The following is a 16,693-nucleotide window of genomic DNA, read 5'->3' as shown; positions in this document are numbered from 1 at the left end:
TGAAGGAGCTATAACCATTAATGTTTCACTTTTCTTTCCTATAAAAGTACTACTGGATCAGTGCATCTGTGTTTTTTTTGTGTCTCTGCTCTGTTCTCTTAAACCCCCAGTTGGTCGTGGCAGATGGCCGCTCACAATTATCCTGGTTCTGCTGGAGGTTTCTTCCTTAAAGGGAGTTTTTCTCTCCACTGTTGCTACATGCATGCTCAGTATGTGGGTGTCACAAAGTGGGATTTGTGGTAGTACCAAAGTGCAGAGAGATTTGCCAGGACACAGGGATGAAGGTAAGAAGGCCTTTCATATCCTTACTCACTGAAAACAGAGCAGGAGTATATTCCAACCAGACAAGGCAGGACTGACACGACCAGGATACCACAACAGGGTTTACACACACAGGGATGCAACATAAGGAACCAGCGGGGAACAATGAAAACAAAGGAGCTTAAATACTGACAGAACCGCAGGAGGAACCAATGAGCAACGAGACAATCAGGGAAGACTAGGAACAGGTGTGGTAACAGGCAGAGGGAAACAGAGGGTAAACAAAGGATCAGACCAGGTAAATAAACACAAAGTACTCAAAACAAGGCCAGAAGCAAAACATTACCCAAACGAAGCCGTGAATATCTGCGGGAAAGCCCTGGAAATCTGCAGTGGAGCCACAAAGACACAGCTGATGAAGGCAATGTGTCCTTGCACCCCTCACGGACGGAACTGGAGATGTAGGCAGCTCAGCCTCCAGAAACAGGAAACGAGAATGGAGGCAGCTTAATCTCAAACTCCTCCGGGAAGGGCAGAAGAGCCGGTTCATCCTCGCACCACCCTGGGACAGGCAGAACAGGCGGTTCATCCTCAAACCTCCCTGGGACAGGCAGAAGGAGTGGAGGCAGCTCATCACCGAGCTCCTCCGGAACAGGAACCGGATAAGGCAGTAGTTAATCCGCGAACCGCTCAGGAACAGGATTAGAAAGTGGAGGCAGTTTGGCTTCAAGCTCCTCCGTGACAGGAACTGGAAGTGGAGGCAGTCCGTCCTTGAACCCGTCACGGAAAGGAACAGAATGTGAGGGCGGTTTGCCTTTGGACCCCTCCAGAACAGGACCAGGAACGGGAGCCGGCAACAGTGACGATGGCTGATCCAAAAGGTGAAGCGAGGGGCTGAAGCGCTGCGCTGACCATCACTGGAGAGAGGAGTGGAGGAGGGAGCAGGAAGCCTCCGCATAGATGCGGCGATCTTGACCAGAGCCCTTGACACTCGGTCTTGATGGTGAGCTGAGTCAGAGGATGGAAAAAGTCTCTCCATTCCTCTTGCCAGCCCTTCAGGACGTTTGCTACCTCCAATCTCCACCATGGAGAGCTGGGAGAAGTCCAGAGGTGTTAAAACAATTTTGCCAGGATTTTGCCTTTTTTTTAGGAACAATGAAAACACAGGAGCTTAAACACATACAGGGGGAACCAATGACCAACAAGACCAGACTATCAGGGAAAACTAGGAACAGGTGTGGTAACAGGCAGAGGGAAACAGAGGGTAGACAAAGGACCAGACCAGGTAAATGAACAAAAACACAAACTCAAACACTTACTGGCATGACAGAGGGATTGCTGCAAAGTCAATTCAAGAGACTGTCCACTATCTCTACATACTCATCCAGGACTGAATGCTGAAAGTCATCTGCTGGGTTTCCTTAGATAGAAGAATATTTTAACCAGTCTAATTAATAAACTGGATCTGACTGCATGGTTTGATAGTTAGAATTAATTGGAATGTATGTACCTGACTTGAAATCTGTATTATTCAATTGACTTGTCTAAAGTGCCTGGAGACGACATGTGTTGTGAATTGGCGCTATATAACCAAAACTAAATTACATATGTTGACAATAAGTACAGCGCAAAGAGAGTGGGGAGACCTTCGGCAAAGATTGCCAGGTTCAGGACTCGAACCCGAGATAGCCGCATCGAGGACTATACCCTCTGCACATGGTCACGCGCTTAACCCCTACACCACCAGCGCTGCACCCAGAACTTGGATTTAACATAGGAGTAGCTGAAGTATTACAAGTCTTGCAAAAGATGAGGAGTGAAAAGGGGCTGGAGAGAGAAAATAGCATAATTGGAAGGCCTAGGAGAATGAGGAAACTGTGGGTGAGAGGGTTGAGATAGAAGATGGATTCACATAAGTGAACAGATAACAACACTAAGCTATGGAAAGATATATAGTACAGGATGAACAACAGGCACAAGGGGAAAAGCCAGGCAAAACAATGAAAAAGAAAGAAACACGGTAAAAGTGTTAAGTTGCAATGTAGAGAGGCAAAAGCCAAAGAGAGCTCCGTGCAGAAAAAAAGCCGCCCAGGACCAAACATCTCTGCGGAGACCCCACCACACAAACTTTGCCCCCACCAGCTTAACCAAAGCTTTAACGCCGGGGTGTGCAAGGAAATGAACTGCTTCAAAAACCCGCTGACGCCAGCAAGTAGGAACCAAAGACTGAGTCATGCCAGTCGAGACATCACAAAGAAGGGTCGCTCCGTTCTTGTGAAAGGAGACCTCTTTCAGATGTAAACTAGTTTCAGCCATTTTAAAAACCAGAATCCCTGGATCCACCAGCTGGTTCGATGCCATGGCGAGGTAATGCCCAAATGCACAGAAGCAACTCGTGCTCTGGATAGACAATCAGTCACCAGATTATTCTTGCCAACCACATACTTAATGTCTGTAGTAAACTCCGAAATGGCAGACAAGTGCCACTGTTGCTGTGCCGACCACAGTTCCAAAGCTTTCGCCATGGCAAAGGTAAGAGGCTTATGGTTAACCAAAGCAGTAAAATCTCTGCCTTCCAACATGAACCAAAAATAGCGCAGGGCCAGAAAAAGGGCAAGCAGTTCCTTGTAAAATGGACTATACTTCTTCTCAGCATCTCTAAGTTTCCGGCCAAAAAAGTCGAGGGGCTGCCAGGCCCCATACACGCATTGTTCACACACTGCCCCCACTGCATAATAAATGAATAATAAATAATAAAGGCGCAGATGCGCAAGTAGGAGAACCACCCCTTGAGGCAACACCTTGTGTCCAAGAAACTCAACAGCAGGCAGAATGAACTTTAGCCAGGTTCACAAGCAGTAAAAGCAAACAGCTGCCGGAGGTGCACCATGTGTTCCGCCACCAAAGGACTAGCCAACCAAGATATTGTTCAAATAGACAAACAAAAATGGCATACCCCGCAGCACTGAATCCATAAGTCGCTGCAATGTCTGCGCAGCGCCTTTAAGGCCGAAGGCATCCGTAAAAACTCAAAAAGACCAAAAGGTGTGATAACTGCGGTTTTAGATATATCTAACTGATGGACAGAAACCTGATGGCAGCTCAGCACTAAATTACAAAGTCCCAGCTAAACTGACATTCATTGAAACATACAGTCACCAACCTTGATCTAAAAGTACGAATGGGGATACCATTAGCAACATCCAGCAGGAGTCCCTGGCTCTGACAAAAAATACACCAATACCAGCATAATGCTCATCGTAAGTGTACGCCACAATATCACAGTTAAGACTGGATGTATGTTTAAGAACCAAAGCTTATTTTTATACTTTTAGAATAAGCCCAAATTAGCTTGAAAGGCTAACAAAGAACACAGCTGTTATACATTCAAACAAACGGTTCACAATGTAAAGCAAAAATATAAATAAAACATTGATTGAATAAAATAATGTTTCAAACAGAATTTGCTGACTTAGACATTAATAACCTTCTGGCAGGGGTATGGGGTCGGGCATGTTCTTGGACTTGGATGCGGCTCTGGTTGGCGGGCTTGTTTTGACCATGTAGACCCCTCTTTTGTACATGGCCCCCTCTCCGGATGAAGATGGGGCTTGTTGGGAACTGGGGTTGGGGCGGTGGGTCGGGGTCTGGGCCGGGTTTCGCTCAGGTTCAGGCACGAGCCCGGGCTAGCCCGAACCAGGTTCAGGTGCTAGGGCGGTCTGCCTGTCTCCAGCCCCGGAGGGAAGGGGACCGCCTCCTGGTTCCGGGGGCTGGTTGTCTCTATGGGGTATCGGCACCTGGACCTGGGAGTATAGAGAATGTATGGGAAGTGTGAGTGAGTGTACAACGTCCATTGTTGTTTGTCTTTATGTTGAGTGCGTGGGTGTGAGTGTTTTACGTGTACGCATGAGGATGGGAATGGGTGATTGTGACTGTGTGTGCCTGTTTTTTGTGTCAGGTTGGGTCTTGGGCTGCTCCCTCTCCTGGATCAGTTTAGGCCCCCCATCAATGCAGGGCCAATTCCCAGCCACACTACCTGCCGGTGGTTGGTGTCTCTGCCCGCCAGTGTACTTGTGGTTCTTGGTATCCGGGTCTGGGTGCTTTGGTGTGTGCTGGCTCACTCCCGGTGGCTGCTTGCCGAGGCCTGGACCCCTGGGCTCTGTCGGGCCTCTGCTTGGGGCATGATATGTCCCGGGGTCTCGGGTCCCTGGGTGTAGACGGCCGCCGGCGGGGCCTGTGGGCTTGTCGCTGCAGCTCCCTGGGGCTTCTGCACTGTGGCTGCTGGGTGGTTCCCCTGGGACTCTCCCCTGCTCTTCTGTTGGGGGGTTGCTGTAGTCCCAGTGGTGGTTCTCCTGGGGTTCCTGTTCTCTGGGGGGCCTTTGGATGTCTGTGGCTCGGATCTTCCTCCGTATCTGTCCCAGGTCCAGGGGGGTGAGTCTGTGGCTCCTCACACTCACTATTGCATATTTTTATGGAGAAACCTTGTATATACAAGCGTGTTCACACTCAGACCCACAGGTGTTTAGATTCAGGTGTTAACAGATACACAAATGTTCTATATTGAGTTGCATTTACCACTAAATACATCTTGCATTGATAAGTATCGTGCTTTTCGGTAAAAAAGATGGTAATATGAACATTTCTGCAGGTATAGAAGCAAGCAGGGTGTTTTCTTGTATTCTCTTCATCCTTCTTTCTTTCATCCATTCTATTCTCCTTCTGTCCCCTTTTCCTTTTTGTGTCCCCTTTCTCTCTTTCGTGCTTCTTTTTTCTTCCTTTTCATTTCTGTCTCTGTGTCCGTAACAACTGAAATGATCCCTAAACAGTTTCTAATAAAGTTTATTTTTATGAATATCAAGCAGAGCTTTAAAGCGTTAGCTGTAGTGCTCTACTTGTGAAAGTAAATCTGTTGTGCTTTTTCTTGGCACTCAGACAACAATTCTGAGTGCTACTCTGCCGGACAGGACACGGTTAAAAAAAAAAAAAAAAAAAAGAAATGAATAACCTTTTGGACAATTGATCCTTAATGTTGTGTTTACCTAGCCATCATACTAAAGTGACAGCTTAAAATGGATCCAGACTCACAATTTGGTCGAAAGGGGACGCCTGATGATAACTGAAATTAGCAAGTCAGCTTAACAGCAAAAAAAATTTCAACTTTTTAGCAACCCTTCTAAGTCCCATATTTACTTTTAAGTACCATTAATGTGAAAATTAATGTGCGTATGAGTGCCAGGGGAGGGTCTAAGGCCGTTTGCAGTGCGAACAAAGGGAGCTATGTTGCAAACATAGCAGAACTAATGGTGGCATTTGCAGAGCTTTACCTTTGGTATTGGAAGCTGAGATAACAGAAACACAATTTAGCATGATTATAAGGACTATGTGGGCATATTTTATGCAGGTTTGTTAGACAAGTTAAGGGAAAATACCGATAAAAGGGAATAAGCTCACCTTGTATTTGATTAAAGTGGCTCTTTACCAGTCATCAACTTTACAAAACTAATGTCTAGCATCAGGCTCACTGGCTTGTTTACACTCAAACCATCACCACCAACACCACAAACAAAGCAAATCACAATGAAATAAACTGTATTTAAATTATTTTATCCTAAATGAATTGTCTCTGCACAGACACAGTCTCTTACATGAACTATGCTGATGAACAGGAGGTTGTTTAATGGGGCCAGTGGATTATGTGGCGGCTGTTCTTTGTGTGTAGTTTAGTCCTTTTTGTTCCTCCCATAGCTTATGAAATGGTATTCTTTGACTGAATCAGTTAATGCCCATTTGCAGAAAATACAAAATCTGGCCTGGCAGAAAGCAATTAGATGTACAGGTCCTTCTCAAAATATTAGCATATTGTGATAAAGTTAATTATTTTCCATAATGTAATGATGAAAATTTAACATTCATATATTTTAGATTCATTGCACACTAACTGAAATATTTCAGGTCTTTTATTGTCTTAATACGGATGATTTTGGCATACAGCTCATGAAAACCCAAAATTCCTATCTCACAAAATTAGCATATCATTAAAAGGGTCTCTAAACGAGCTATGAACCTAATCATCTGAATCGACGAGTTAACTCTAAACACCTGCAAAAGATTCCTGAGGCCTTTAAAACTCCCAGCCTGGTTCATCACTCAAAACCCCAATCATGGGTAAGACTGCCGACCTGACTGCTGTCCAGAAGGCCACTATTGACACCCTCAAGCAAGAGGGTAAGACACAGAAAGAAATTTCTGAACGAATAGGCTGTTCTCAGAGTGCTGTATCAAGGCACCTCAGTGGGAAGTCTGTGGGAAGGAAAAAGTGTGGCAGAAACGCTGCACAACGAGAAGAGGTGACCGGACCCTGAGGAAGATTGTGGAGAAGGGCCGATTCCAGACCTTGGGGGACCTGCGGAAGCAGTGGACTGAGTCTGGAGTAGAAACATCCAGAGCCACCGTGCACAGGCGTGTGCAGGAAATGGGCTACAGGTGCCGCATTCCCCAGGTCAAGCCACTTTTGAACCAGAAACAGCGGCAGAAGCGCCTGACCTGGGCTACAGAGAAGCAGCACTGGACTGTTGCTCAGTGGTCCAAAGTACCTTTTTCAGATGAAAGCAAATTCTGCATGTCATTCGGAAATCAAGGTGCCAGAGTCTGGAGGAAGACTGGGGAGAAGGAAATGCCAAAATGCCAGAAGTCCAGTGTCAAGTACCCACAGTCAGTGATGGTCTGGGGTGCCATGTCAGCTGCTGGTGTTGGTCCACTGTGTTTTATCAAGGGCAGGGTCAATGCAGCTAGCTATCAGGAGATTTTGGAGCACTTCATGCTTCCATCTGCTGAAAAGCTTTATGGAGATGAAGATTAAATTTTTCAGCACGACCTGGCACCTGCTCACAGTGCCAAAACCACTAGTAAATGGTTTACTGACCATGGTATCACTGTACTCAATTGGCTTGCCAACTCTCCTGACCTGAACCCCATAGAGAATCTGTGGGATATTGTGAAGGTCGGCCTTCTATCACCTAAAGAACATCTCCAGGAATAAAGGACTAATGTCTCAGCAGGACCTTGAAAAACTAATTCATGCGTTCATCTTCAGTAGAATTGATTACTGCAACGGTGTCTTCACAGGTCTGCCTAAAAAGTGGATCAGACAGTTGCAGATGATCCAGAACGCTGCTGCCCGCGTCCTCACTAGAACTAAGAAAGCACATCAGCCCGGTTCTAAAGTCCCTACACTGGCTCCCTGTAGCTCAGAGAATAGACTTTAAAATACTTCTGTTAGTCTATAAATCACTGAATGACTTAGCACCAAAATACATTACAGACTTGTTGTCAGTGGATCAACCACCCAGACCTCTCAGGTCTTCTTGCTCAAATCTACTCTGCACACCCAGAACCAAACATGGAGAAGCAGCTTTTAGTTCTCATGCTCCACTAATCTGGAATAAACTCCCAGAAAACTGTAGAAGCGCCGAAACCCTAAGTTGCTTTAAATCAAGATTAAAAACCTATTTGTTTAGAGTGGCCTTTGACTGTGCCATCTAAACATTATTAGTTACGTTTTCAGTCCAATTTTCCTTTCATTTTCTTATCCGTCATTCTATTCTCTTTATTTTATTTTAATTTTATTTTTAATTACCTCTGTTGTTTGATTTTCTGTATCATTGTAATGTTTTTCCATATGTACAACGCCTTGAGTGCCTTGTTGCTGAAAAGCGCTATATAAATAAACTTGACCTGACACACGTTTGTGAGTGGGACTGGGTCAATGTGGCTCTTCTTTTGATTTGTCTGCACATTTTCTGGATGAGTTTGTGTTTATGAATGTACTTTTGATGTTTATTTGTGTGTGTGTGTGTTTGTGTGTGCTTGTTGTGACTCATGTCAACTTCTGCTGCTTTCTTATACAGTAATAAACTAGTGCAAAAATCGAAAGCCAAACACCGAAAACTAATGGAGTTCACTTTTCTTCAAATGGAGCTCCTTCTGTAACTCCCCATACAGATGAATGTTATCAATACTTCCAATCTTCATTTTTCCTAAAGCTCATGGCCTCTTTCTACCAGAAATCAATGGCTTCCCGCTGAGAGTTGTGACAATGATCAAAAGAAAGACGCTCACTTTCTCCAGATAAAGTCTCATTTCAAAGAGTTTAATCATCAGAACTGGCTATGTGTGCACAAATAGGTTTGCTCATACATACTGTGTATGGTGTTTTGCGATCACAGCAATAACTGTAAAAGCTTCAACAAGATCGTGCTACAGATATTCCTTTTAGAAATAAAACAAATACTGCTGTCATTTTATGGTGACAATGGTTTTATTTCTGTTGCTATGTTGCTTCACTGTATTGATGAAATTAGGTCACAAAGATTAAATAATCACACATTTGTGGGCCAAAAGTATGTTTACCAACTATTACTGCCAAACATACATTTAAAAAATAAATGTATTGTTTCGAAGTGGCGCTCCACCCCAGTCTTAGCTCTATCCATCTTCCCACCAACTACTGATGGAGAAATGTGGTCATCCAACTACATTAGTAATTTCTTACAAACACAATTAACATTGTTCCTTCTTTCCAACAGAATCAAACTTAGGGATGAGTGAAGCATCAAGTATCAAGGAACAACTTCATTGTTCCTGATTATATATTACAAAACAGCTCACTATAGACCTTTGGTATCCCTTTATAAAGATTTGTAAAATATCATGAACAATTATTTTTTGAAATCTTTTTAACAGTGGGAAAAAACTGAATAAATTATAATTATGTTTTATTTTGTTTTACAAAAATTGTGTGACACACTTATTGAGACCCCTAATAATTTCTTGAAATTATTATACATTACTTATTTAACTTATTAAAATTATTAGACACTTATCAAGTAATTCATGATTACTGGTTTTCATGATTTTGTAGTTGTTCAGAGCAACTAAAACCAACCGAGCATACCAATCTCTTGTGGAAACTCTCGTGAGGGCGACAGGTTGAAGGAACAAACACACCACCGGGTGGCAGTACGTACGCCTCTTTCACGAAAGATTCATTTTTCTTAGCTTTACTTCAAAGTAGGAAAGACAAAAGATTTTGCCTTTCATGTAAGGCAGATATGTTGATTTTCATAAGTCTGGAAAAATGATTAGATCTTGAGAGACTTCTGTTTGCCCACCCCCAAAAGCAAACAAGCACATTTCAAGAGAAGCTGCACATTACGTTGTGTTCTTTGGTTTCTCCTGTGCATTTAACACAATTCACCCTGATTTCCTGTGTCAGAAACAAAGAACAGTTTATAAACCTTTTAAAGTACAGTTAGCCCAAAATTAACCATATCTCTGCCATATCTAGGTTTAGAGTAAAAGTTTAACTTGAACAACATATTTCTATTGACTGAAAGTAAAATTGACATTGTAAAGTGGCCTAGTCCACGATCATCTGTGGAGAAAGCTAAAGATTAGGGTGATGAAGAAGACCTTCAAACCTCTAAAAATGTAAACTATCACCAAAGTGGAATAGCCAAAAATACCAGTGGAAACATGCAAAAAGCTGGTCAGCAATATAATGAGAGTGTGGTTGCTCAAATATCTATAATGGGCATAAATAATCTTCAACGTATTTTTTGTTAAAATGTAAATAAAATCAACATGATTTATTTTCAAAATAATACCAGTTGGGTTATTGTCAACTGCCTGGATGAATAAAAAGGGTTTTAAAGGTAAATATACGTATTAACAATTTTAGGTTCATGTAAATCTAATTTTGCTTTAAACAGTCGAACTTATGCAATTATTTTGTAGGTTTGTTATTATATACCGTTGAACTACTATTTTATTTTAAATACTAATGAAATATTTCTACATTTGTTATTTATACCTAATAACATCATCATAGCAATAATGTTTCACAATTTTGAAAATTACTTAAGTTATGATTTAGTTCTAAAATTGGCAAACCATTGTGAAACTTATGATTGTGCCATGTAGAAACCTGATTGAAAGACTTCATTAAAACAAATGAAAGGTATTTGTCATCAAAACCATGTGAAATTTTTACCTTTAAAATGCTTAAAATAAATACAATAATACATTTAGGTACACCTATAAGTTACATTTTATTAAAAGTTTCTAAAAAGTCTCTTATGTTAGTAAATTTATTTGAAAACATATTTTTGTAGTCTGATGGAAATGATGCTTTCCCCTGGATGTTGGACTAAAATGGCAAAGATTACATGCAGGATTACCTAAATACTTTCATCAGAACGTCTCTCAGAATGTGTTTCTACACGATGGAGAAGCAAAACCTACCAAATGTGTGTTTTCCTGAGGACATATCTGACCAAATATACACTATCGGACAAAAGGTTTAGATACACTTTCTCACTTAATGGGTCTCTTTATTTTTATGACTATTTACATTGTAGATTCTCACCAAAGGCTTTGCTTTGATGACTGCTTTGCTCTTTTGACATTTTCTTCATGAGCTTCATGAGGTGGTCACCTAAAATGGTTTTTCAAGTAGTCTTGAAAGAACATGACATGCAAGGAAAGGCAGCCAAAAGTTTGATATTTTAGTCACCACAGTAAATTTTGACTACTTTGAGGAATCTAAAACAAAAAAACATATTTAAAGTTCTTTTGCAATTTTTTGTTTGCTACATCACTCCATATGTTTTTAGCAACAGCATTTATGAGCTGGTTCGTGTCAACAGTGTAGCATTTGAAGATGTGATTATATTGGTGTTATTAAAGACATCTTCCTGATTTTGCATATTTATCTTTTAAGTCAGTATAACTTGTATATCATTCCATTAGCATATTTTAGTTCATTGTCTGTTCCAGATAGTGTACATTGAGTTCTCTGCTTGTGAGGGCACATAGAAATGCATGGATTCATTTAGCTTTGTGTATATGCTTTTCTAGTTCAGTGGATACATGTTATGTAAGCATCTGTGTATATGTGTGTGTTTATGGCTGTCAGTCACACGGCAGGTCTAGGCTAATTAGCACAGCTAGCTCTTTGCTGTGTGATGTGAGCTGATTAATATCCTGTTAATGTCCCGTCGCTTTCAAGGCTAACTGCTGTTTCCTCTATACATCTATTGCTTAAAAACAGCCCAGCTTTTGGTTGACTTCATTAAGAAGATGCATTACTAAACATAGCAGCAACGCATAGATGTACAAACACTTAAAATGTTTTTCCTTTTTTCTTTGTCACAAGATTATGAAAAAGTTAAGTGCAACTTCAAGCAAATATATAAACACATTAGAGCTACATTATCTAGTCAAATACATACACTATATTGCCAAACGTATTCTGCCCTCTGCCTTTAAACACATATCAATTTCAGTGACATCCCTTTCTTGATTCATCAAGTTTCATTTGTCAGCTCACCCTTTGCAGCAATACAAGCTTCGGCTACTGTTGGATGGTTTTCCACAAGGTTCAGGATTGTTTTTAGGTCAATTTTTTTACCATTCTTCCAGTGCATCTATGAGGTCAAACACTGACGCTGAGCGAAAAGGCCTGGCTCTCCGTCTCTGCTCCAGTTCACCCCGCAAATGTTCTGCCAGTCCCGTTCTTCCACACCAAACTTTTTTTATACACGTCTTTATGGACCTTGCTTTGTGCACTAGTGTACAGTCATTATGAAAAAAGAAGAGACCATTCCTAAACTGTTCTTGCAGCATTGGGAGCATTATATTGTCCAAAATGTTTTGGTTTGCTGATGCACTAAGAATTATAATTATTGTGATAGTTGGTATATTGACCAGTGTTATGGGTTTATCTTCATACTGTTTCATAGTTACAAAACTAGTTTTCTAAAATAAGTTGCCTTCCAGCTGTTATCATGTCCTAGCATCTCTTTTATTCAATGGCTTTAGGCAACACGTTTTTGCAGTTGGATCAATGATCATCTCACACTACCTAACTACTTCCAGATCCACTTTTAAAATTAAAACATGTTTTTTTTTTTTTTTTACTGCAACTGAGGTTGGTTCGGGTTGGTTCCTCTCACACACTTGCAAACTACAGTCTTCACCTTCTCTCACGCTAACAGATTGTTGGGCTGAGTCCCTCTGCCAGCTGACAGCAAGTAGTGCAGACTGACGCAGACTTTCTCTGGCTGGGAATGAGGGGTAAAATCAGCCAAGAAATGTTGTCCCCAGCTTAATATCCACCAAAACTGCTGTGTGATTTTACATGGCCGGTAACTGGTTCAGATTGACCATTTCTTTTACACAGAGAATATAAGTAGTAGAAACAAGTAGAAGCATCCTGTACATAATTTTATACATTTTAATTTAAATGTTTGTACTACTAAGATGGGCAATACTTTTGCTAGTATCATTATTAACTGTAAAATGTATTTAGAAACTATGCTTAGATTTTACCAAAATAGGTACCGTATTTTCCGCATTATAAGGCGCACTTAAAAACCATTAATTTTCTCAAAAAATGACCGTGCGCCTTGTAATCCGGAGCGCCTTATATATGGATCAATTGGTTAATTGGTTGATCCATACTGGTTGTACACGGCGCTCTGTCAAAATGTTTCAGTACGACTGGTAAACTACAAAGCCGCACCGCTTGCAGCATTACGGCTACCGTAGTCAGGGATGTCGCCGAAGTAATAGCGGTAAACACCTGTACTGTGCTTACTCCTAGTCCAACACCACTTGTGTGTGTATAACGACCCCAAAATTGCACCTTTCAAGAGACACGCTTACGATGCTGAGTTCAAACTCAAGGCTGTCAGCTACGTAGTCGAACATGGGAATAGAGCAGCAGTGAGAGAATTCAACAGTTAACGCTACTATATTGTGAATGTACTAACGTTTGATTTAGTGCATCAAACTGTTTCTTTTACGTGTTTACTGAATCAGGAAAAAGTTCCCTTTCACCTTTTAACTAACGTTTGATTTCAACTTCAACTTCATAGACTCCAATGCATTCCTAACGTGCGGTTGGCTCTATTCAATAGAATTCTATGTAGAGGAGACCTTACCATGAGAGTGAATGGAGTTATCAGAACGCTGGTTTGTAGTGTATTAATAAAGTTTGACTGACTGTTTTGTTGACATTCTCTTTAGCACAGCTCCATCTAGTGGATGCATAATGCAACCCCAGTCAAACGTTTGACTGCAGTAGCTTCTATTCTATGCGCCTTATAATCCGGTGCGCCCTATATATGAAAAAAGTTCTAAAATAGGCCATTCATTGAAGGTGCGCCTTATAATCCGGTGCGCCTTATAGTGCGGAAAATACGGTAAAAATGTTTGAAAGGTATGTGGTAGAAAAGTGTAGATGGAGTTCTGCTGCTTTTGCACAGAATGTGGTGTGCAATGCACCCGGCCTGTATTGTACATAGGACTGATGACTGTTGAACTGTCAAATAACTCTTGTCTTGCATTACTTTTTCTGATAACAGGGTGGAGGAGGAGATGTTTAGTAACTTCATGATATTCCTCATCTTTAGAGAGATAAACATTGGCAGCTACCACTAAATGGTTTTTGGACTGAACTTATATAGCGCCTTTCCAGTCATACTGACCACTCAAAGCGCTTTAGACTAGAGCCACATTCACCCAGACGCACTCACTAACACATTCATACACCGATGTGCAGATCGGTAGGCAATTTGAGGTTAAGTGCCTTGCCCAGGGGTACATCGACAAATTTTTGATTGAATTTAGGTTCTGTGAATCACATATTGATAGCTTACTATATCTTTATTCTACCATCATACAGCCAGCGAGCTGATTGGATACTACACTGCAATACTACAGATTTACTAGGTGAAAGTAGCTCCCATCTTAAGTAAATTTCAAAGTTTCAAATTCAGAGAGAAAATATATAGCATAAGAGTAATGGCAGCAAAAACGTTTGAACTTCGCTTGGGCTTAATTCTCTGTATGAATTAAGTCTGTCCTCTACCTTGATATATTTTTTGTGTTTGTTTGGCTGTCTGGTATCCTCCCATTGATCAAAAACATGGGTTTTTGGATAAAAGTTACTTGTAACACTTGTCCAGTGTGTAAAAGGTCTGCCAAGCTTGGGAACTGTCATCCTCACTTTTTTCAGCACTTTTGATTTGGAGTTAAAGTTAGACACGTGGCCAGCATCATAAAAAAATGCCCACCAACACTGTTAGTCCTACCTTGAAACTTGGAAGCTGCTCAAAGGCATCCTTCTCATGTCTGAGACAGGAGTTAAAGATGAGCAGCTCTGTGTCTCGGAGCCATGCCTTAAGCTCCTTGATACGAGCCTCCAGTTGCTCTAGGAGTGAATTAGTCATTGGGGACAAAGCTGGGCAGGGACTTTCAGCAGCATCAGCTTGACCCCTGACCAGCAGAGTATTCACATTTGATGATAGTTTTTGCTCAGAAGAACATGGCACTGAATGCTCCAAGAGAATTTTCTGAAACAAGACAAAAGAAAGACAAAAATAAGAAGAATTAATAAGGGAGTCTGTTGTGTCAATTATCCATCAAGTAAAGCAGCATTTCCATCAATACACATGGTTACTAAATTGTGTTTATTCTAAAATGTGCATATCAATAAAATTATGCTATGTATTTATTACACAGCTTCACAGCAGTGTAATCATTACATATCTTAGCATTAAATATCTTAGCAAATAAAATGAGGAAATATGTATTATCTGTTATTCAATGGTTGCTGATAAAAATTTTGTTTTTTTGTTTTACTTTCAAATACTGTCCTATACATAATATTTCCATTAAAAATAACTGTCACGCTGGGATAGATTTAATCAAAAATAATAAAAATACTCATAATCTGAAGTAATAGTAATTATTTAGTCATTTTAGTGGAGCACCGCAGTTTTGAACCTGCCTTTATCCAAAACTATTTAAATGAAATGAACAAGTTCAAACATTAGTACAGGAAGAGACCTGGCAACGCAGTAGGTGTGAGATCTAGTTAAATGACAGCACAGGTTAAGCAAGTGCAAAGATAATGCAAGTTAGACAAGTGTGAAAGAGGTACTAAAAGAACCGATTCTCGAATGCTTTATTGGATTAATTAGTTGTCTGAAATAATGGCAGATCAATGGGCCTAAGTTTTCCAAAAGATGTGTAATCTGAATGTGTTGTTTCATAGTCTGGGGTAAACTTTTATGAGCTGACCAGGTATCAGCTGGATGAAATTTGGTTTTAACGTGATAGGTACTTAAATGTTAATGTGTTTGGGTTTTGATTTTCTTCTGTTTATATTTTGATTATTTTCTTGTTATGAGCTTATTCAGAGCTTTTCTCTGAGTTTATGTTTTTAGTTGCCATCTTAGGTCATGTGATTAGTTTCTCCATTTATTCTTGTGTCCTGTCCTTTTGTGTTGCTGCATTTATTTCTCTTAAATCTCTGTTTGTACTCGTGCTCGTCTTCTGCTTTATCCGGGAGCGGGTCGCGGGGGCAGCAGAGACACCCAGACGTCCCTCTCCCTAGACACGTCCTCCAGCTCCTCCAGGGGGAGCCCAAGGAGTTCCCAGGCCAGCCGAGAGACATAGTCCCTCCAGCGTGTCCTGGGCCGTGTCCTGGGCCTCCTCCGGGTGGGATGTGCTTGGAACACCTCCCGAGGAAGGCGTCCTAGAGGTATCCGGTATAGAGCCACCTCAACTGGCCCCTCTCAGTGTGGAGGAGCAGCGGCTCTACTTCAAGCCCCTCCCGGATGGCCGAGCTCCTCACCCTATTTCTAAGGGACTGCCCAGCCACCTTACGGAGGAAGCTCATTTCAGACGCTTGTATTCGGGATCTTGTTCTTTCGGTCATGACCCAAAGTTCATGGCCATAGGTGAGGATAGGACTGTAGACCGACCGGTAAATCGAGAGCTTCGCTTTTCGGCTCAGCTCTCTCTTCAACACAACAGACCGGCATAGCGCCCCCATTACTGCAGCAGCTGCACCGATCCGTCTGTCCGTTCCATTCTTCCCTCACTTGTGAATCCCAAGTTACATGAACTCCTCCACTTGAGGCAGGAACCTGCAACCTGAAGAGGACAAGCCACGCCTCCTTGAAATGCCACCTTAACATGGTGTTTGAGTGCTCTAATGATCCTAGAGGATATGTTGTCTGGGGCTTAAAAGCCCCTGGTAGGGTCTCCCATGGCAAACAGGCTCTAGGTGACGGGTCAGACAAAGAGCGGTTTAAGACACCCTCATGAGGACCAAAACATCGAGGCACATGACGTCCCACCCTGGAGCAAGGCCTGGGGTTGGGACTCGTCAGAGAGCGCCTGGTTGCTGGGTTGCTCCCCGCAGGATCTGGCCGGGACAAGCCCGAACGAGAGACGCAAGGCCATCCCCCAGTGGGCCCACCACCTGGGGCCGGTGCAAAGAGGATTGGGTGGCAGATGAAGGTGGAGACCTCAGCGGCCCGATCCCCGGATGCTTAGGATCTGTGCTTGTCTCTCACTC

At 41.9% G+C, this 16,693-nt stretch overlaps 1 protein-coding gene across 3 annotated transcripts in view; it reads right to left on the bottom strand.

Moving 5' to 3' along the window:
* The window catches only part of akap6 (A kinase (PRKA) anchor protein 6), a 490,689-nt gene that overhangs the window by 94,309 nt on the left and 379,687 nt on the right, over positions 1-16,693 (bottom strand). For all 3 annotated transcript variants that reach the window (XM_047392958.1, XM_047392960.1, XM_047392959.1), the window contains one exon: positions 14,418-14,678. In XM_047392958.1, the coding sequence (XP_047248914.1) occupies positions 14,418-14,678 (261 nt within the window). The remainder of the gene's footprint in view (positions 1-14,417; positions 14,679-16,693) is intronic.

This window comes from Girardinichthys multiradiatus, chromosome 19 (assembly GCF_021462225.1).
Source record: "Girardinichthys multiradiatus isolate DD_20200921_A chromosome 19, DD_fGirMul_XY1, whole genome shotgun sequence".
Lineage (NCBI taxonomy): Eukaryota > Metazoa > Chordata > Actinopteri > Cyprinodontiformes > Goodeidae > Girardinichthys > Girardinichthys multiradiatus.
This window is presented reverse-complemented; position numbering and strand designations above follow the sequence as displayed.